The 20,936-nt window shown below is 39.9% G+C and overlaps 2 protein-coding genes across 3 annotated transcripts; one reads left to right on the forward strand and one right to left on the reverse strand.

The window, feature by feature from the left end:
* Positions 1-270: 270 nt before the first annotated feature.
* GPN1 (GPN-loop GTPase 1) lies at positions 271-17,413 on the reverse strand. Of its 2 annotated transcripts, XM_033125193.1 has the most exons (14): positions 17,245-17,413; positions 16,120-16,213; positions 14,475-14,514; positions 13,599-13,665; positions 12,847-12,884; positions 11,075-11,153; positions 10,782-10,876; positions 9,747-9,792; positions 8,934-9,080; positions 8,158-8,240; positions 6,847-6,886; positions 6,143-6,233; positions 2,844-2,951; positions 271-1,620 (listed from the first exon to the last, which is right to left on the reverse strand). In XM_033125193.1, the coding sequence occupies exons 1-14, from the start codon at positions 17,353-17,355 to the stop codon at positions 1,535-1,537; spliced, it is 1,125 nt and encodes a 374-aa protein (XP_032981084.1). In that variant the 5' UTR covers positions 17,356-17,413; the 3' UTR covers positions 271-1,534. The 2 variants fall into 2 exon arrangements, with proteins under 2 accessions (XP_032981084.1, XP_032981085.1); XM_033125194.1 differs by lacking the exons at positions 13,599-13,665; positions 14,475-14,514 and having other exon boundaries at positions 272-1,620.
* CCDC121 (coiled-coil domain containing 121) lies at positions 17,414-20,770 on the forward strand. Its single transcript, XM_033125192.1, has 2 exons — positions 17,414-17,984; positions 18,890-20,770. The coding sequence occupies exons 1-2, from the start codon at positions 17,527-17,529 to the stop codon at positions 19,779-19,781; spliced, it is 1,350 nt and encodes a 449-aa protein (XP_032981083.1). The 5' UTR covers positions 17,414-17,526; the 3' UTR covers positions 19,782-20,770.
* Positions 20,771-20,936: the final 166 nt, after the last annotated feature.

Raw genomic sequence — 20,936 nt, forward strand, 5'->3', positions numbered from 1 at the left:
AATACCAGTCATCTAATATTTAATTCATTCAGTTAGGAAACATCTACTGAGTACTTATCATGTGCTAGGTGCTATGCAAGGGATCCAGGGGTGAGTAGACTTTGTGCCTGCCTTTATGAAGCTTGTAGCATAGGCCAGACAAGTTACTCTTTAAGAAAAAAGTAGTCAAAGGCACTATGGGGGAAAGCAGGTATTTCAGAGTTTTGCTGTACAAATGGTTTCCTCTTAAAGAACAGGCTTAAATTTTTAGACCAGTGGTTCCTACTACAGAATATTGAAATCCATACTTCATGGTAAAATAAAGTACTTTTATTTATTTTTTAGAATATTTTAAATCTCCAATTTAGGAAAATAGGCACCAGATGGCCCAGGTTAGGGGTCTCTGACAACGCAGGTCATGTGAAGTTTGACACCTGAGATTCATCTGGCCTGGAACTGTCACAGGCTGTTGGTATTAGAACTGATGCAAACAGATCCGAGTTTCTGAGTCAGGTCTTCAGCGTCCCACTTCTAACAATTTCCCAGGTAATGCTTATGCTTCGGGTCCAGAGACACACGTTCAGAACCACTGAACTGAGTACAGATTAGGCAGGGAAAAGGTTCCCTAAGAGGAATGTGCTACATTTTAAGATAACTGAAGAATTTGGGGGTAGGTACACCCTTACCATGATGGTTATATATGGAATGTACACCTGACCCAAATCCATGGCCTTGGAGGACATCACCAAGGATACTTTGCATTAAGTTCAAGTTACAACACCAACAGCCTCGCTCTATACCTGGTTACTAGGTATGTGTACAGGGGAAACAAACATCACCTTACCAAGACATGTTTGGACGTGTAGTTTTAAACCTCTCTTGAAAAGAAGTGAATCTATTTACCATTATATAATTTTCTTATTTGAGATTATGATAGGCAGGCTTACAACAAAGTTAAAATTAAAAACTCTTCATCCAAGTCACCATCGAAAACAAAATTCTTATTCATTGTTTTGCCTACTTTCTTCAACAAACGTGGTGTCTTGCAATGAGCTACCCAGTGTGAGGCACATTTCATACCAACATTGACTGATTTCCAAGGAGACTCCAGTGCCACTCTGGACAAGCTCATGTCTCCCCTCTCTGCTCTTATAAAAGGAGAGGAACTTGTAGGTCAAGGGCAAGGTGCTACGAAAGTAGAGGCTATAGATCCAGCCTAATAATAGAGATCTGAAGAGAATAAGTTCTTTCTATTCCATCTGTGAGCAGCAAAAGTACGTGAGTTCAAATCATAAAGCTTGAAGTTGTACACCTGAAGGAACATCAGCATCCAGGAACAGGTAGAATATCCTTCCTTGCCAAAGTCCCAGGGAAAGGCCAAGGGGAATCGGCATGTACGTGCCAGGTCCAAACGTCTTTTATCCCTCGCTTCATCTGAGCCAGATTTCCCTAGTAAGAGAGGCTGCTATTCTGAACACAATCATCCTTTATAGTAAGCCCCAATCAAGTAAGGACAGCTTCTTCACAGAGTTCCAAACTTTGGGACTTCTAGAAACTATTTGTTGTTTCTCTTCCAGTACTGTGCCATTGATTCTTGCATAAAATTCTGGAAAGCTGGCTCTTCGTGGCTTTCCTCTGTAACTACAAGGAAAAAAGACGGTCAATTCTTTTTAAACGCTCCCATTAGGTGGATTAGAGTTGCTGTCACCCATCGTCAAGAAACTACCCTATTTCTAAGAAACTGTTTACTCCCAGAAGCACACTGTATTTATCACGTTGCCCAAAATGTACAATTTCTTTTATCTGTAAGTGGGAGAATACCTCCCTCATAAAATAACTAAAATGTCCCACTCCTAAGTATTTTTATCCAAGAGAAATGAAAACATACATCTACACAAAGACCAATTAATGACTATTTACTGCAGCTTTGTTTACAATAGCTAAAATCTGGAAACAACCCAAATGTCAATCAGGTGGTGAATGTATAAACAAATTATGGTACATCCACATAATGGAACATTACCCAGTAATAAAAAAACCACTACTGATACACGCAACAACATGGATGGGTCACAAAAGCAATACACTGAGTGAAAAAAGTCAAATGCAAGTGCTATACTGTGATTCCAATTATACGACATTTTGGAAAGGCAAAATTATAGGAAAAGAGATCAGTGATTGCAAGGAACTAGGAGTGCAAAAGGGACTGAATAAAAATGGGCATGAGGGTCTTTTGGGGCAACAGAAGTACTCTATCTTGATTGTGATGGTGGTTACAAGACTATACATATGTTAAAACTCATCAAATTACTTTAAAAAGGTGGGTTTTACTCTATATACTTCAATAAATCTAATTAAAAGAGGCAATTTACATGGTAGCATCCAACACACTGGAGTAAAGAGATATTTGCTCTTGGTCGTAGCTAGGACCTAAAAGGGTTTTTCAAGAAACAGATTCTGTCCATAGCCCATAAAACTATGCCAAATGGAACCCTTTTGGGTTTCCAGAGCCATTTCTATCCTCAGTGTTACAGTCCTTTCTGACTTGTTTAGATCTGAGGCCTCTTTATGTATTCTTAAAACAATAATTACAATAAATAAAATCCTAGATTCCTCAAATTGAGTTAGGACCCAATGAGAAGACAGAGACTCCTAAAGGCTGTAATCAGCTCAATATTAACCACTCAGTAGGAAGGCCAGGAACTCTCAATACAGGGAACTCTCTCCTGGTGCTGCGTCCTTTACCATCTCCTCTCCCCATCACTGGAAGAAGTAAGGTCTTCTCCCAACAAGAAGCTCCTGAGCAAACGATGTGAGGAGAAGCAGCTCGTGTGCCTTCATGAGCCATCTCAGCCACCTCTTACCTCTGTGGTCAATGTCATCAGTGTCACTGTCTGCTTCCTCATCCTCTGCATCCAAGGTTCCCCGAGTCAGGATCAAGTCAGAAGGGTCCCGCACAGGAGATAATCTATCTACAGAGACAACAGCAGCGGCATGTCAGGAACACATGCCTCCTCAAAAGGGTGCTTTTGAATCAATAAGTAACTATGATTATAAACTTGACAGGTTGAAAGTGACATTGACAAAATGCAGGATCCTACCTCTTTTAAATATATCTTTAATGCCACTTAACATTTCTATTAGTAGTTTAGTTCACAAAGTGCTTTCACCACCCCAATAACCCAAGGTCTCATTTTTAAGCTGAGGAAAATCATTCTCAAGTAGCTAATCTTGGTAGGAATGTTTTTACTGACTTACAGCTTGGAAGAGACTATGGTTTTTCTTATGAAAGCTAGACATTTGAGCAGATCCAGTGTGCTGGTGAGTCAAGGGGAAAAATGTGGAGCAGTGAGGAAGCTTCCTGATGGAAATTAAGTTCAGAGAGGGTCTGAAGAGAACAGAAGTGAAATACTCTAGAGTGGAGGAGCCAGGGTACTATTCAAAAATACGAGGGATGGGGAAGAATGGAAAATTGAATATACTAACGTAGGCAAATTCCCTACACAGGGAAAGGGAAAAAGGGCTGAGCACCAATAACCAGGAAAAAATCTAATCAGATAATTCCTGGGCAGGGGATTCAGCCTGCGGGGGCTGGGTGCTACGAGAACCACGCCAAATGGAAAGCCATGGAGGACATGATTACGCTCTCCCTAGGAGCCTAACAGGTTAACAGGCCTGAGCAGGGGAATAAGGGTGGCTAATAGCAGCAACATCCAGGGGCACAAATCTCAGGTGGCCTATGGCCCGAGGAAATGATGATGACATGGTGTCTGACAGTCAATGCTTCCTTCTGTGCCCAACTAAAAATGTCACAGCTATACTTGTGATTTTCCTCAACTAATTTACTGAAACTCCCCCAATCTTTAACGGGTTATTTGAGTACAGGAAACCCTTTGCAACAGTAGACTGAACAGCTGCCATTTCACGTAGTCATGAGTGAGTCCAAAGGACCACAGCACATAGAAATTTATGTTGCTGAAGTATGCAACTAGGGTGACATGGGCGAGATCACTTAGTGGACCCAGCCAGTTTCCAGCATCTCCCCCTCCAAGAGGCTTTGCTGTTCTCCACTAGACATCTAGCAAGAGCTCTCATGAACAGAACTTCACTCCTTTAAAAGCCAGTCCATCAATAAGTGTGAATGGGTGGAGGTATATATATTTAAATATGAGCACCAACCTAGAAACCCCTAGAGAATCAGTAACAAAACTCAAACAGTAAAAATAGTAAAGTAGCAGAATAAAAGACCAACGTACAAAAATTAAGTCTTCATAAATACAAACATAACCAGTTAGAAGATATAATGGTACAGAAAAGCCCATTTTCAACAATAACAAAGAAGACAAAATCCTTGGAATAAATTTAACAAGAAATATGCAAACCCCACATAAGGAAAACACTCCTGAAAGACACAAAGTAGACCTTACATATTCCTTGTTCTTAGACAGGAAGACTCAACATCATAGAGATGTCAGTTCTCCCAAATTAATGAATATAACACAATCCCAATAAAAATACCAAAAACTTTTTTAATCACACTAGATAAGTAGATACTAAAGCTCATGTGGAAAAATAAACACGCAAAAATAGCCAGGGAAACACTAAAAAGAAATGTACGAGAGGGACTAGCCCTAGCAGGTATTAAAACATACTATAAAGCCTGTACATAATTAAAACACCATGGTATTGGCACACAGACAGTCCAGAGACTAAAACAGGTAGTCCAATATACCCAAGTATACACAGAACTTGAGTATATGATACCAGTAGCATCTTAGATTACTAGGGCAAAGGCCAATAAGTAGTGTCAGTACAACCATTTATGAGAACAGTTAACAGACCTATATATCTCACACCATACCCAGGAATAAACTCTAAATGTAGAAAATGAAACCATACAAGTACTGGAATAAAACATGAGTGAATTCCCCTTTAACAGAGATGCAGGTATAAACGATTCCCAACTGAGACTCAAAATCCAATTGCAGTAAAAGATAAATAAATTTGACAACATCAAAACAAAATTAAAAGTTGTACATGGCAAAATAACACCATGAACAGGGCAGTTGACAAAGGGGAGAAAATATGTGCAACATGCATCACAGAAAAATGGATTCTATCCGTACTACATTAATGGGTGTTAAAACTAGTGAGTGACCATTTGAGTATTAAAAGGATATTTATATAGTCTCAAAGCCTCAACCCCATAAAATATTTATTACGAAGGGAAAAATAATAACTTTACGTTGGAAAAAACCTGGAAGACACCACTTCAAGCAAATGATCAAAGCTAACATCATCAGTAGTGAGACAAATCAAATCATGTGCCTCCTGATATGATGTATGGAAAACAACACAATTTCATTTTTGTAAAGTTCTGCCAAAAATGCACCACCTGAGGAAATATCCTAAAACACAAATTGAAGAACATTCTATAAAATAACTCACCTGTACATTTCAAAAGCGTCAATGTCACAAAATACAAAGAAAAACTAAGAAGCCATTCCAGATTAAAGGAAAATAATTATTTTTAAAAATAACAAAGTAGTCATCAACAATCTTGCCAAAGTAAAGCAAAGAAAAGGAAGAAACCGAAGTGATATAGTTTCATTCAACTGTCACAGGTTTGCTTTTCCAAATCACTTTATATACAGAGGGTGCCAAAAAAATGTATACACATTTTAAGAAAGGAAAAAACTGTATTAAAATTAAGCTGAGGGTAACCACTTTGAGCACCTCTTGTAATTGCAGAAGTCAAATGTGACTTATATTCAACTTTTATTAATCGGTATATACTATAACAATTTTAATGGTAATACATTTCCTTTCTTAAAATGTGTATACATTTTTTTGTCACCCACTGTATATATAAAAGATAAAAATATATAAATGCAAAATGTACATATATAAATATATACATATAAATAATAAATATGGATAAAGTGAATGTGGTAAATACAAAGACAGACTAAAGAACCATTCCAGATTAAAGAAGACTAAGAGATATGACGACTAAACGCAATGCAGAGCCACATAGATAGACCTAAAATATAACCTTTACTTTATCCTTTTCTCTTTCTCTCTTAAATATGAATGCATTCCTGCTGAGTAGAAATAAGAGCACCCTCCTTTTAGTTCCTAACACCAAGAGACCCTCTAATACCTGTGGCAGTTCCTGAGTCCAAGGTTACAGAGCCCATGTCTTTCCGAAGGCGTTCCAGTTGTTCTTTCTGCTGCTGGCTCTGTGCACTGGCCTGTAGAGAGAGAAGTACCATCATACGGAGAAAGAAGCTCCAAGTTAGATGCCAGACTTCTAACTAGAGATGACCGATTACACAAATACTAGAGACTACTTAAACATTGAGGCAGGTAAGCAATGGCTGATAACGGGAACAGAAACACTGAGCATTATGGGCCCAGATTAGCAGAAGTTCGGGCTGGAGGGCTCTGCAGACTGAATTAGAAGTTTCAGAAACTGGACGTAAAAAAAATCAAAAGAAGCCTCAAGTAGACACAGCAGGAAGGCTCGGTGATAAGGAGCCCACAGCGGCCGCTGGGGACAGGACACCTGATCACTTGGGATATGAGTTGTGAAGCCCCTCTCTGTTCCTAAACACAATTCTAATGGGGCACACTAAGGACTGAGCACATAAAACAGGAAAAACCTCATTTTTAAAACTTCAAATAAAGAGAAGAAAAATAATTAAGGGGCTTTTCTGCATCCAAACAGCATACACAGAAATTTACATTTACACATTTAAATTAAGAAGTATCTAAAAGATACATTATTGTATTATTGGCAGGAGAATCAGAATATGAGATTGCTTTTTAATGACTCTAAAATACACAAACAGCCTCCTTTCTTACCAGTGATTTCTTCAGACGTTCATATTCAGGACGATACTCCCTGGAAGAGAAACACGTTCTAAATTCCTGTGCTTAATCATCTCTCCTGCCCGCCTCCATAGCACTTCTATTTTCCTAGGACTCTGACGATATAGAGAGACCTTACTTCACTGAACATCAGACATAATAAGTGATACTCACTGAGATTCTGTCCCTATGGAATTAAAAGCCAAGGTGCCTGCCCTCACCCTGAAACTAGGAAGAAAATAAAGTCTGACTGCTGGGCTGGAAAGATTAACTCTGGAGACCATGATTGATAAGCTTATCATTCATCTGGATAAACATCTGAGATGAATAAAAGACGCTAGGCCTGTTAGGTCCAGGAAGCCCAATATATAATTATGTGGTTTATCAGGGCAACAACAAAAGTATACAAAACAGAGTCTAACCCGAGGCTTTGATCACACACACACACACACACACCCTTCTGATGAATCAAAATAAAAATAACGTGTCTGAAAACTACAATGTGGTTGTTAGGATCTTGCTAAGTATGAAACCAAAGGAACATACTAGTATGCAGCCCATTAATAGGCTACGGGCCTAAGGAAAAGTATCTACATGCTCTGACTCTACTTTCCTTTGGGAAAATGGAATTCCAGTATTAACCATGACAACAGTTGCAACAACCATTTATTATGAAATGTGCTCACTATGTGTCAGCAATTGCACTAAGTGCTTCAGATGTTTTCCCTAATAATCCTCACAACGACCTTAGCAATAAATGTTATTATCCCTGATCTACAAATGACGAAAACTTGCTAATGTCACTCATTTATTAAGTGGAGGAAACAAATCTAACTCATCCCTGTCTGACTCCAAAGTCTATGTTCTTATTCGAGGGTCAGCCCATGTGGCAAATGGGCCAAACCAAGCCTGCCGCCTAGTTTTATAAATAAAGTGTTGCTGGAACACAAGTACGCCCATTCATTTCCAAATTGTCTGCAGAGGCTTTTGTGCTACAATGACAGAGTGGAGCAGTTGCAAAAGAGATCACATGGCCCACAAAGCCTAAAATATTCCGGCTTTTTACCAAAAAAGTCTGATGACTCCTGTTCTTGATTGTTTAATACCGTGAAGATTTTATATTCTTATTAAAAAAAAAAAGCTATTGGGGACTTTTTACCACTAAGCGTGGTCAGATCTAGTACACATATACATGGCAAATACATACACTAAGAAAACCAAAACGTTTTGCCTGGCACAACTGCTATCATATCAGAACTGTGGGTTATGAAGAATGTCATCAGTAGGATTTTCCTTTACCCTCACCTTTCATATTCTTCTGCAGCACTGGTGACTTGCACGAAGAATTCGTCCAAGCCTGTACCCGCAACAGCAGACACGCCCACCACCTGCCGAGAGCAACACTAATGCTACTGAGGAGTCAAATATCTGATTTTACATGGAGGATATTATTTCGTTCAAATGTCATAAAACTTCATAAAAGAAGTTTCGATACTTCAAGAAGTCTCTGGCAAAGAGTAAAGGTAAAACAAAACAAAGCAGCATGCCTACTCAAAAGTCATGGAAATAAGCCTATGGAAAGTAGAGAGCTGAAAAGGAACGGTAATTAGAAGCAGGACTTTTTTCTATTCCCCATCAAATCAAACCACTGTCTGTTCTCTATAAACATTTGCTTGGGCAATTAACATACTCTCTGCCACCCATACCCGCTTTTGCTTATACAAATCTTACCTTTCCTTCAAAGCATACCTCTAACACTGTATTCTCCGAAATCTCTCATTTCAAAAGTGATCTGCCCTCTCACCACCATCAGGCCCAACTTCCCATCTTTCTTAAGGTACTTATCACAGTATATCATGTTTCAATTCTGTGTGTAGCCCTCTCTTCTAACTAGACCATAAACTCTCTTAGGGCAGGGTCTCTATCTTATTTATCTTCTAAACCTCCAGTTTGTAATAGGTGATGCTTTAAAATGTACTTTTCAGAAAGTAATGAACTTCCTTTCTAAGAGGTTTCAAAGCCAGCCCTGTGGATTAAAAGGTAACCTGAAGAGAGTGTCAGAATGAGAAGAGAAAGTGTACCCTTAGTGAGCTGTAAAACTCATCCAACACCAGGCTCATTGAACGAGTCAGGTTACTGACGTATGTGGTCTCTTGATTCAAAGCATCTTGGAAAGCCTCGAAATCTTGCATCCATTCCACTGCAAAGCTGTGATCAATGATGTCGGTCTGTACCAGAGAGAAGTCAACCCGTCAGCAACCAGAGATGCATGTAGACATCAAACAACTTTTTTTAAGTGGTGACAGGAAAAAGCAATTATTCATAGATTTTCTGTCTCTGCTTCCCCCATTTCCTCCTCCACTGCAATAAGCCACAAAGAGCCAAGACTGTTGTATTGTGTAAATAATTCAATGAAGATATGTGTTCTCTCGGATGAAGGAGACTCTTTGCTATCCACTGCCAAGTGACCACAGCCACAGTGGATGCCAGCACATGCCAGGCCCTGAAGTCAAGCAGTCTCTTTTATCCTAGCCATCAACCAACAGGGAAGTTTTGTTTTTGTTTGTTTTGCTACTTTCAATAGACTACCAGTTCCTTTCCCCACTCCCCTCTTTACCCCGTCCTTCTTGATTCAGAAGGAAAACCTATATGCTATGGTTGAGGGATTGCTCTATCTAGGCTAAAATAACTTTGGATGAGAGTCAGTGATAAATATTCATTCAATTTGATTGAATCTTCTTCCTAGAAGTGCTCATGACTTTGTTTCAGTTAAGCTTGAATCTGTTCTCCAGCATCTGAAATAATCCTTTTCACCTACCTAAATCTTCCAGTAACACAAGGTTCTGATGAAAAAGAAATACAGTACTGAATCACAACAGTAAAGATCCACTTACTTTATTCATGACCACAATGAAAGGCAGCTTGGTTTTGTACAAGATGCTGAAAATCAAACATTAAGACATTAGCAAAGGTACTTAAGCTCGTTTACCCACTGTCCATCTGCTGGAACCGAGTAAAGAGAACAGGAATGGGTTCAAATTCTAAATACAGGTATCCATTCTTACCCGCCACATATTCTCCTCTCCCAAGAGGCAAACCGTCACCACCATCAAGTAAACACACACACACACACACACACACACACACACACACACACACTCTCTCCTCCCTCTTTCTTGGACTAATAATGCTTGGCTACTGATCTTATTTTCTAAGAGATTTTACTCACAGAAAACAGGATCAGTAGCCAAGCATTATTACTCCCAACAACCAAACAAAAAAACTGTCTTTTAAACAATTAATATGAAAATGAACAAATGCTGTCAGTCATCAGATATCTATTTGGACTAGGATTTCTTGCACCTAATAAAAAGGGACATCCCTAGTCGTATGAGAAGGGACAAATGGTGACGGCTTTTGTGTACACCCAAAATCAAATATTCGCAGCTTTAAGTATGGTCTGCCATGCTCCTAGGTTTAATGCATTAACATAACTTAATGGGCACGTCCTTCCTCTCCTCGTGGCGCCACACTGGAGGCAAAGCTGTGCATTTTAGAATCATGGCTAAATCTTCCTATTCATAATCTCTCTTCGTGTTATACTTTCACTCTCTCTATCGTAACACAGAAAAGGAGCTCTATTCGATATAGACTTAGGTTTCATGCAACTGGGAGCAACTACCAGAAGATTCACATTCATAAACCACCTATTTCTGTAGCAAAGGAAGAAGAGGAGCAGCTGCTGACAGAGAATGCCAGCAGCACATGCACCCCTTTTCTGACTCCCCAACTTACAACCACTAAACTGAGGCGCAAATCTGAATGAGCACAAATCTAGGGGTAAGTACTCAGGACTCCAAAACAAAAGAGAAGATGACGACTCAAAAACATACCTTGATGTAATATCATGAAAACCAATCATCATTTACCTGCAGGCATAGAGCATATTGGACATGAAGGTCACTGGGTTGGAACTTCTCGACGTGTCCATCACATAAATAACAACCGTTGGAAACGAAGATGCCTAAACCACAAAACATTCAAAGCTTTAGCCAGAGGGCTCCTGATCTGTACCCCAGACTTTTCCTACTTTCCTTAGCTAGAGAGAACCACTGTAGGCAGGGTGTACAGAGCTTCTGGAACTCTCTTCCACGTAAGATCCCAGGCAATAAAAAGAGGCTTATCCAATCTAGCTCTCAGTAGTAAGTCCTACAATACTCACCAGGGCCTCGGTGATGATTGTCCCAGAGGCTGACCACGTGAAGACTTCAATCTGTCCAGGTGTGTCAATCAAGACATATCTGAATCAAGAAAGACCATTAAAGAAGTATTATACTTGTGCAATGCTGAAAATATTCCATCACACAAAACACCAAACATCTGGTTATCCAAAATTGGGATAACCTCTTCACACTGCCAAGTCTAACTTCCTCCCATTGCCTTTAAAATGCACACGCCACTCCCCAGGCTTTGTTCGATGTCTACTATTCATGCTAATGGACAAGAGCAGCAGTCTATACATTCCTGCAAATGATCACAGGGAAAACACGGTGCATTAAAAACGAGAGATAAGCAAAATCAGAATGTAAACCTCTTGGGAAACCATCTGGTTGCTTAGGGGTGGGGGTGGGGAAAAGTGGAGGGGAGGGAGGACTAGAGGGATAGGCGAGTGATAGCTAAACACAGGGTTTCTTCTTGAGGCGATGAAAATTGTCTAAAACTGACTGTGGTAATGGTGGCACAATTCTGTGAATACATTAAAAGTCACTGAATTGTACACTTTAAACAGGTGAATTGTATTGTATGTGAATTATATCTCAATATAAAATTGTTTTTAAAAATGAGCAAAGAATTTGAATAGACATTTCTCCAAATATATACCAATGGCCAATAAGTATATATATTTCAATAGGTACATGAAAAGACGCTCAATATCATTAATCACTGAGGAAATATTAATCACTGAGGAAAGACAAATCAAAACCACAATGCAATCCAACCTCACGCCCACTGAGATGGCTAAAATAAAAAACAAAGACATTGACAAGAATGTGAAAAAATCGCAACTCTGGTGCACTGCAGTGGGAATGTAAAATGGTGCAGCCAGCAGGAGCTGGGAGAAAGGCAGAATAGGGAATGACTGCCAACGCGTACAGGGTTTCCTTTGGGGATGATGAAATGTTCTGAAATTAGATAGTAGGGATCAATACACAATTTTAGGAATATACAAAAAACCCACTAAATTGTATAGAGTGCACTTTATGCTATGTGAATTTATGTCTCAACGAAGCTATGAATTTAAAAAACTACCTGTACTATGATCCCATTTTTGTAAAACCCCTTATCCATCCAATCCATCCATCCTTCTATTTATGTATATATTCACAGAAGCAGGTGGAACGATAGTCATTGATAATAATAATCATGGTTATTTCTAGTGGGAATCTAGTGAATGAGTTTCATCTTTTAAATGTTATGTATGGCTTAATACTCTTGTAATGAGAATATATCCTTTTTTACAAAAATAATGAATTAACTTTCTTTTTTTAAAAAAAGCAAACCTATCAAAAATTGAATTGTGGGTGATACTAAGAACAAATATTTTATTTTGATACTTTTTAAATAAAAAACACTTATTCTCTCTGATTTATGTAAATTATATTCGTTGAAACAAGGGGTAGAACAGTGTTTCAGAGACTTTAATGCCCACAAGTATGGTTTCCCAAGAGGAAGCAGGTAGACAACTGAATCTGGACAGTTTCAAAATATCTCCTAAGACGCCACGGGCATATACCAAAGTAACTGAGGGTGGGATACTACTAAATATAGCTCTACACAGCAGCTTAATGATTTTCTTGCCTAGCTTTTTTTCACATCTAAGTTTCATCTCAGTCTACACCCTTTCAGAACTTGATGCGATCCCGAAATCCTTCACAAAGTCTAGGATATGTCCGCTACAGAGTAATAACATGGTGCTAAAATGAAATCACTTACTTATACATGTTCTGGGCCTTCTCAATAAATTTCATCACCTAAAAGAAAAAGAGGCCAGTTACAACAGGATCTAATTTCAACACAAAATCACAGGGCCTTGTCCAGGGTGGCCTGCCTCCAGCTATTGAATCTTTGTGTTCTCAATCTTAGCACCAACCAATAAATCCACTGAACCAAAGAAACACCACCATATCAGTGCTGCAACCCCCTGAAGCACAGAGCAAGGACCTGAGACACTGAAGACTTGATCTACCACTGTTAAGTCACTTCTCCTGGTGCTTTGGCAAAATGTTAAAGCCTGTCTCATGGAGTGACAATCAGGGCTAAAAAAATCGATTTCAAAACACTCTTATAGAAGAAGGTGAAAGAAAACCTAAACAATGACAAGTACTTGTCACAAGTTCAAAGTCCCATTATTTTTCCATTCCGTGCCTGCTAGCCCATCTCATACACCCCTTTTCCCATCCCTCTTCTCCATCCTCAGGGTAACACTACAAGCCAATGACAGATCAAGAAATGAACTTAGGTCTCTTGGATTTTCGTATTGTTGGCTGTCACAAATATTAAATGTGAAGTGTTCATAACTCTGATCATCCTCTCATAGCCTACTTCTCTGTTTACCAAAATGCCTACTTATTTTCTGTATTTATATCCCTGTTTATTGCCCTTCTTCCGCAATGTTATCAAGCTAAGGCATTTCAGAGTCACAGGTTTTCACACAGTCATGCCTATGTAAATAAAAACAGACATACCTGATCAAATCTGGTAGCAAAGAGATTGAGTGAGGTCACGATGCCACCATTGGGCCCAAGTCCATATCTAGACACTAAGTTGAGGATTTAAATTGCTTACAGATCAATTTAGAAGATAAAGCTCACACCTAGGATATCAGTCACACAAACAGCCTTATATTAGTGGTCCATTAATGGATACTGGCAAGCGAATCCTTGACTGTTATATGCCACACAACCTTAACTTCATAGGGAAACATTCATCATCAAAGTTTTCCTCATTTATTTATTGCTTTAGGGATGGCCAGGCAAAAGGACGAAATTAACTGAGCAAAACGTAATAGATGCGTCATGCAGTGACAGCCTGCTGGCATTAGCAGTTAAGGTCATCTATATAAGGCTCCTTGCTCTGACCCTCGCTAATCAAGCAACCTGCTGATTATAATTAGTCTTCTGACCTAAATTTACCTATAGGGAAAGTATGTATTTCACACAGGAACATATTTAGAATTGACTATACTTACCCTAACCTACCCATTCCTGAGTTTCCCAGTCTGAAAAGGTGGTGACCAATGGATCCTTAAGGCAACAATACTTTCTGGAATCTAGGCACACTACCAGCTAGCCTCTCATTCTGAGCTCTCTACAACAGCCTGCAATCTAGGAAGATGGTAAGAAAACTGAAAACACAAGCTAAAATAGTGTTTCTAATCACTTACAATACTTCTCCCCACATCCATCTTCCATCCTCCTAATAAAATTACTTTGAAGCACTCAAATGCTTTTGTTAGTATAGTTCACAAGGAAATGAAAAAACACTCTTGCAAAGCCACAAAATATACAGACGGTAACTACCCAGAAATGAGTCAATACCAAAGTAGATGTAGAAAAGGATACTGTTTCATGACTTCTTTATACTTCACAGTGTCACGAATATCTGGACGGGAAAGAAAGAATTAACTGGAATTCAACATATATGAAATAATACAGCATGAGACCTTCCACCAATAATATTCTAAGCAATAGGTCTCTCAAGTCATCTCTGCTTCCTCTGAGGAAAAAAAATTAAGTTTATCCCTCAGCATCTGAGTTACTTTTTAAATTTGTTTCCTAAATTTTTAAGCTAAGATCATTGAATTACGATAGCAAAAGAAGCAAGATTTTGAAAAGAAGCAAGATTTTGAAGAGAAGAATAGAAAGGCAAAAGGTGTCCTGTACCTTCTCTACCAGCAAGAAACTGAAACTAGACTCTTAGGATTCGCTTGTCAGCATCGTCTTCTAATTTCCCCAGCTTCACACTGGTTTCCTCCCTCGTAAAGGATAACTGCCAGGTAACCCAGGAAGAATGTTAGGCTAGGAGCTCTCAAGTTATGGTAGAGACGGTCAGAGACCAGGAGAAGATTTATGCAACTTAAATACCTTGTCAGTGATCATAAGCATAGAAAAAGGGAGCTGAATCAAGGAAAAAAACGTTTATTTCTTACTAATTCCTTAGTGGTAACAAAGGTAATGCAGACATGATTTTTAAAAAAAAGAATGAATCTGTCCAGTAATATCTAACTAAACCCATCTACCAGTCTGTAAACCTATCCCATCAACTATTAGAATTAGAATTCTATCCTTTGAGTAAGATGAACAATTTTTCCCCAAATTCTTCTCAAAACAATCTCTGCTTCTTGATACAAGGCCCTCTATTAGTTTGTGCGGGGTACAAGCAGCTTAATAGGTTTAAGAAGAATAAGAAGAGGATTGGCACACAGTGATAGTCTAGAAATCAAGAAACCTAGATCCTATCTAGAATCATGACATTGAATCACATCCATTCTTATTTAGAGTCACAGATTCCTCTTAAAGTCTTATAATTGGGAAACTTTCCCCAAAACAATGTACATGTGCATATATACACACATTTTCCCATGTAACTTTGAGAGTGGAAGCAAGGTTCCTACAAATCAGTAAGTGAACTACCACACAAAAACCCTTATACTCTAACTTTAAGAAAAGAAACTAAAAAGGTATATGTATGTATCAAAGCCTTTTGAAGGGTTTATGGCCTAGAAGTGAGAGGACTGACTTCCTGTCACTTCATTTTCCCAAATAACAACAGCCTGACACCCTAGGGTCAGAAAGAGGGGAGAAATAATGCTGAGTGGTAAGGAAATACATTTGGGAAAGAAGTAAACAAAGAGAAAATGTGAATAAGGGAGAAGCCTGTTTAGGGATTCTAGCAAATCCAAGCAAAGGAGAGTAGATACCGTGTTTCCCCAAAAATAAGACCTAGCCAGACCATCAGCTCTAATGCATCTTTTAGAGCAAAAATTAATATAAGACCCAGTATATCGTATCGTATCGTATCGTATCAGACCCCGTCTTATATCATATTATATAAGACCTGGTCTTATATTAATTTTTGCTCCAAAAGACGCATTAGAGCTGATGGTCCAGCTAGGTCTTATTTTTGGGGAAACACGGTAGTTTAGAAAAAATGAAAGCATTGAAACTGGCAAGCTGGAGGCTTTCCATTCTGAGGCAGTTTACTTACCAATATTGGCAGGAAAGGGAACTTCATGCACAGCCGGGTCCAGGTTGATCACATAAGGTGGAGAGCCTTGGCAATGCAGGTGTCCCGTGAGCCTCTGCAGCAATATGGGGAGAGGGATTGAGTGAGACAAAGAGGGCATGATAAGGGGATAAAGGACATTTCCTTCCATCTGAAACATTCACTTCCAACGTTGAACTCTGTTGAAATGCTACCTTTCTTTATTACCCACTTAACAGAGCCTCCCCTACTCTTGATCATTTACTTGTTTTGTGTGGGGGTTTTCTCTATCACCCCCAGTATAACAGTAGTTTCCTGAAAGCAGGAACCTTGTCAACCTCATTTTCACTGAACACGTACAGAATATTTATAAGAGTTTATTTGACAACAATTGCCAGGAAGCAAGATCTCAGATTCTCCTGAGAATGGCAGTTTTACAGTTTCTTTTATGCATTTGGAATTAAGAAGGTAAACATAAAGAAGATTAAATAACTAAAAGTGGGAGAAGGCGGGGTGTCAGATTACAGGATAGTTAATAAGATTACATGCTCTCTCGAAAAAGAGGCATTTCAAAGGTGTGTTGTTAACCAACCTAGATGCACAAAAACAATGGACAGGGCTTGCTTAAGGCAAAGATAAACCTTTTACTAAAGCAGTTATATGCCTGGGCCATCACTACTCACCACGACCTGCCCCATTAGGAATTTATGATCAGATCACCCTGTGAAGTTACTTTTCATCCACATCTAAAATATTATATAATAGGCATGCAAGACATATGTAATTCTTTAGAAATCTACACTGAAAGTCTGGGTGGTAGCACTGTATTAATCACTATTTACTTGTAAGCCTCTGCCTCCCAGGAGTTGGCAATATTATCGCTAAAACAATTCCAGTACAACTACTTAAGTTGTACCAAGTACTACGCACCGATAGTGTACAAAAGAGAGCGTTAATTAACCCAGGCTCAGGTCGAGAAGGCTTCGCTCAGGAAGGAACCGGAGATGCTGGCAAGTCCCCAAAGCCACGCGCTGCTCCCCTCCAACACCCCAGAGACCTCCCTCCCATTCCCCCACCCGCCACAGACAACCTCAAGCACACCAACTACGCCCGCGCCGTGTACGTCACCTGTACAAAAGTGGTTTTCCCAGATCCCGCCATTCCCAACACCAACAAACACACTGGGGGCCGAGGACCCCCCGAAGCCTGCGGCGCAGCAGCAGCCGCGGACGCCGCCATCTTTCCCCTGGCCCCGCCCCCTCTACCATAGCGACGCAGCGTGGCTAGAGAGACTTCCGCAATGTTCTGGGCTGCGAACGAGGGTAGATCTGCACCTGCCAGAAAGGGAAGAGCGAACGAGCGCCAGAGCATCTTCCTGTCCCGACCTGGCTCGGGAGTCAACTAGTGGCAATGGCGGGGAAGTGTAGAGTGTGGGAAGAGGACTGGAGTGGGCCAGAAAAATTGGAGCTCATGGTCTTAGGATTGGGCCTGGGAAGGGCAAAGCTCTGGTTCCCATGGAAACAAGAGGACCTAGGATCCCAAGGGCAGGACCCCCACACTACGAAAAAGAGAGTGCGTTTCACTTTTCGCCCACCAGGAGCGGGGAACACAGCCTACCGAGAAACGAAGGCTAAGGTTTATTCGGCGGAAGTTAAGCAGCCCAGGGCTGGACCGGCCAGGACTGGGTACCTACGGGGTTGCTGGGCAGCGCCCAGACCCGTTGAACACAGAACCGAGAAATTGCGAAAAGTTTCCTCAGCGGGACGCTGTATCCGTGTGTCGCAGTCCCCTGACACTAGCTCCTTGGCAGTCACCCTCAATGAACTACAGCTAGACCTTGGGGAGAAACGCTGGGATTCCAGTCGCAAGTAGGTACTAAAGGAGCGCTTCCCTCCACGGAAGCGTCCTGGGAAACCGAAAAGGTGGTGCTAGAGCCGAGACGTTTGTTCCTGCTCCCGACCACCGAGTATGTGCTGGTGGCCCTTTGTAGTTGTTAACTAAGTCATAGATCTAAGTTTCACACCTTGGCTGGCTCTGCCACTTGCTAGCGGTGTAAATCGTGGCCAAGTCATAAATTCCCTGAACCTGTTTTCCCTTTAAAATTGAGGTAAGTGGGGATGAGGGAGAAGGTGAGGGGATTAGAAAGCACAATCAATAACCACAAGATTGGCACCAGGATACAAAAGACAGTTGGGGAATAGAATCAATAATGTTGTAAAGATTTTATAGGGTATCCCACGGACACTTGTCTTATTAGGGAGACTGCTTCATGGACGGTGTGTCTGACCACTGCAGTGTACATCTGAAGCTGAATAATATCAATTATATATATATATATGTGTGTGTGTGTGTGTGTGTATATATATATATATATATATATATATATATGGTCACAGGATGTGGAGTACAGCATAAGGAATAGAGGCAATGGAACTGTAACAGCTATATATGATGTCAGAGGGCTAGTAGATTGGGGGAGTGGGGGTTATCACTTTGTGAGGGGTATAAATGTCTATTACATTGTTTTGTACACCTGAAACTAATAATAAAAATGAGATACATTACAGGGCGGTACTGAATGCATATTGTAAATTGTAAAGTACACTCCCTCATCTTTACCCAAGCTATATCATACCCCATGCCTCCTCGCAGTGTCACTAAATAAGTGCTCAAAATATTTTCTTGTATGAATTAAAGTACAATTGTGCATTTTTTATTTCCTAAATTTTAATGAAGAACTGATGGGGGAATGTCTCACTTGTTCTTCCTTCAGGTTTGTTGAGGACTCCAGTGGTCCCCCTCCACCGTATCTTAGTTTAATAAATAATTTTTTTGAGCCAGAGAAGCTAACAATGGCACTGATGGGGCTTAAAGAAACGACAGTGGAAATGATGACGCTGGACAAGCAAATAAAACAAGCTCAAATTTGGCAAGAACCGCTAATGAAGGAAACTTGGCAGCTACTCAGTGAAAAGTTACATGTCCAGGCTGAAAATAAATTCTTTCTGGAATACCTGACCAACAAAACTGAGAGGTATAGAAGGCAATTTGAGAAGCTGTGGAACAGCTATTTGCAAAGAAGTGGGGAGACTGAACAAAGGAGACAAGAATCAGCCTCCAAATATGCGAAACAAACATCAGAGCTTAACACAGAGCTCTTGCAGAAGGGCAAGATCCAATCTGATTTGAACCAGCAGTTGCAGGCATTGAGGGACGTTTCACTATTAAAGGAGAAACAGGAGAGAGCAATGCAGACATTAGAGGAGGAGAAAAGAAAAGTCCAAGCTGAGACAACTGGAAAGAAACAGGAAATCCAGGTCCAGTACCTCCAGGAAAAAGCATTACTGGAGAAACAACTGAGTGAGCCAGATGTTAGGCAGTTGGGAAAGAGAAAAGGAAAGAAGCTTAACAGGAAGATCCAGGCCTTAGAGTTGGCAGCAGAGAATTATACTTTTGAGTTGTACCGCAGTGTCCGCAGAGAGAACCAGCAGTTACAGAAGGAACTATTGCAGCAAACCTGGCAATGCCAGAAGTTGCAGACTACTCAAAGACAGTTCAAAACTCAGAAGCGGCAGCTGCAGCAGGAACAGTGGTATGTGGAGGGCTTAATCCGGGGGAGGCAACGACTGCAAGGCATGCGCCAAAAACAAGAACCCCTCCCATAGGCACCAAAATCAAGGATTAACCCACAGTAATTCCTAAAATATCGCTGATTAAATAAGGACTAGAGCAAGTGTTCTTAGGTGCTGCATAAACTTAGGAAGGCTTTTAGATCTCATTGCTATGGTAAAATAGCCATCATGATGTTTTAGTGTGAAGGTTGGCTAATAAAGATGTCTACTTTCTGCTGTGCTATGAAGGAAATTAAATAGGGTGATGTTACAGAAAGTGTGTTCAGGTGGAAAAGACCTCTGACGTAAACTTCAGTTTGAGACTTGAATGAGAAAATGAAGTATACAATGCAAATGGGGTAAAAATCATTCCAGGAAGAGGGAAGAGTGAATACAAAGGCCCTAAAATGGGAATGAGCTTGGTAGGTTCAGAAAGGTAGTGTGGCTAACATGTTGTTGGGGAATAATAATCAGAGAACATGGGTGGAGCAGAGGAAGATGAGGCTAAAAGGTCAGCAGTAGGAACACAAAGCGCCTTGTAGAACAAGGAAAGGGAGTGACTTAGATTCTAAGTGCCCTGGGAAACCATTAGGCTTTTAGCACGTGAATGAAGTCTGATTTACAGTTTTAAAAACTCACTACAACCTTCTTACGTGGAGTGAATCCAAGCCAGTAAAAAGCAGAAAAAAACAATTAAGAAGCTCCTACTGTAGTCTAGGCAAGAGTTGATGATGGTTCCAACTGGGATCGTAGAAATAGAAGTGAAGACATGGGGGGAGCAGACTATTGGGTGAGGGAAAAATCAAAGGTTAAGATGAAGCAGAAGAAAATGTTCTAAACTTTTCCCTTTGAAGGAGGTAAGCAGAATATATTTTTTTGATTGTTAACTGATTTTGAAAATGAAATATTTCAGACATACAAAAAAATATAAAACTATGACAAACTTACTATACACCTTAAGAAATAAGAACTTCCAAATTCACTCGTAGTCCCTCTGGATGCCAGCACTATACTAAATTTGGTGTTTATCATTCCTGTGCATGTTTCCATACTATGTTTATATATATTAAAATACATATACTAAATATAAATATTTGTATATACTGTACTTTTATATTTACATATATCCATAAACAATGTAGAGCATTTTCGTGTGTTTTTAAATGTTATAAAAATGGTACACTTGATGTATTCTGTAACTTGCTTTTC

The sequence above is a fragment of the Rhinolophus ferrumequinum genome, chromosome 13 (genome assembly GCF_004115265.2).
Source record: "Rhinolophus ferrumequinum isolate MPI-CBG mRhiFer1 chromosome 13, mRhiFer1_v1.p, whole genome shotgun sequence".
NCBI lineage: Eukaryota > Metazoa > Chordata > Mammalia > Chiroptera > Rhinolophidae > Rhinolophus > Rhinolophus ferrumequinum.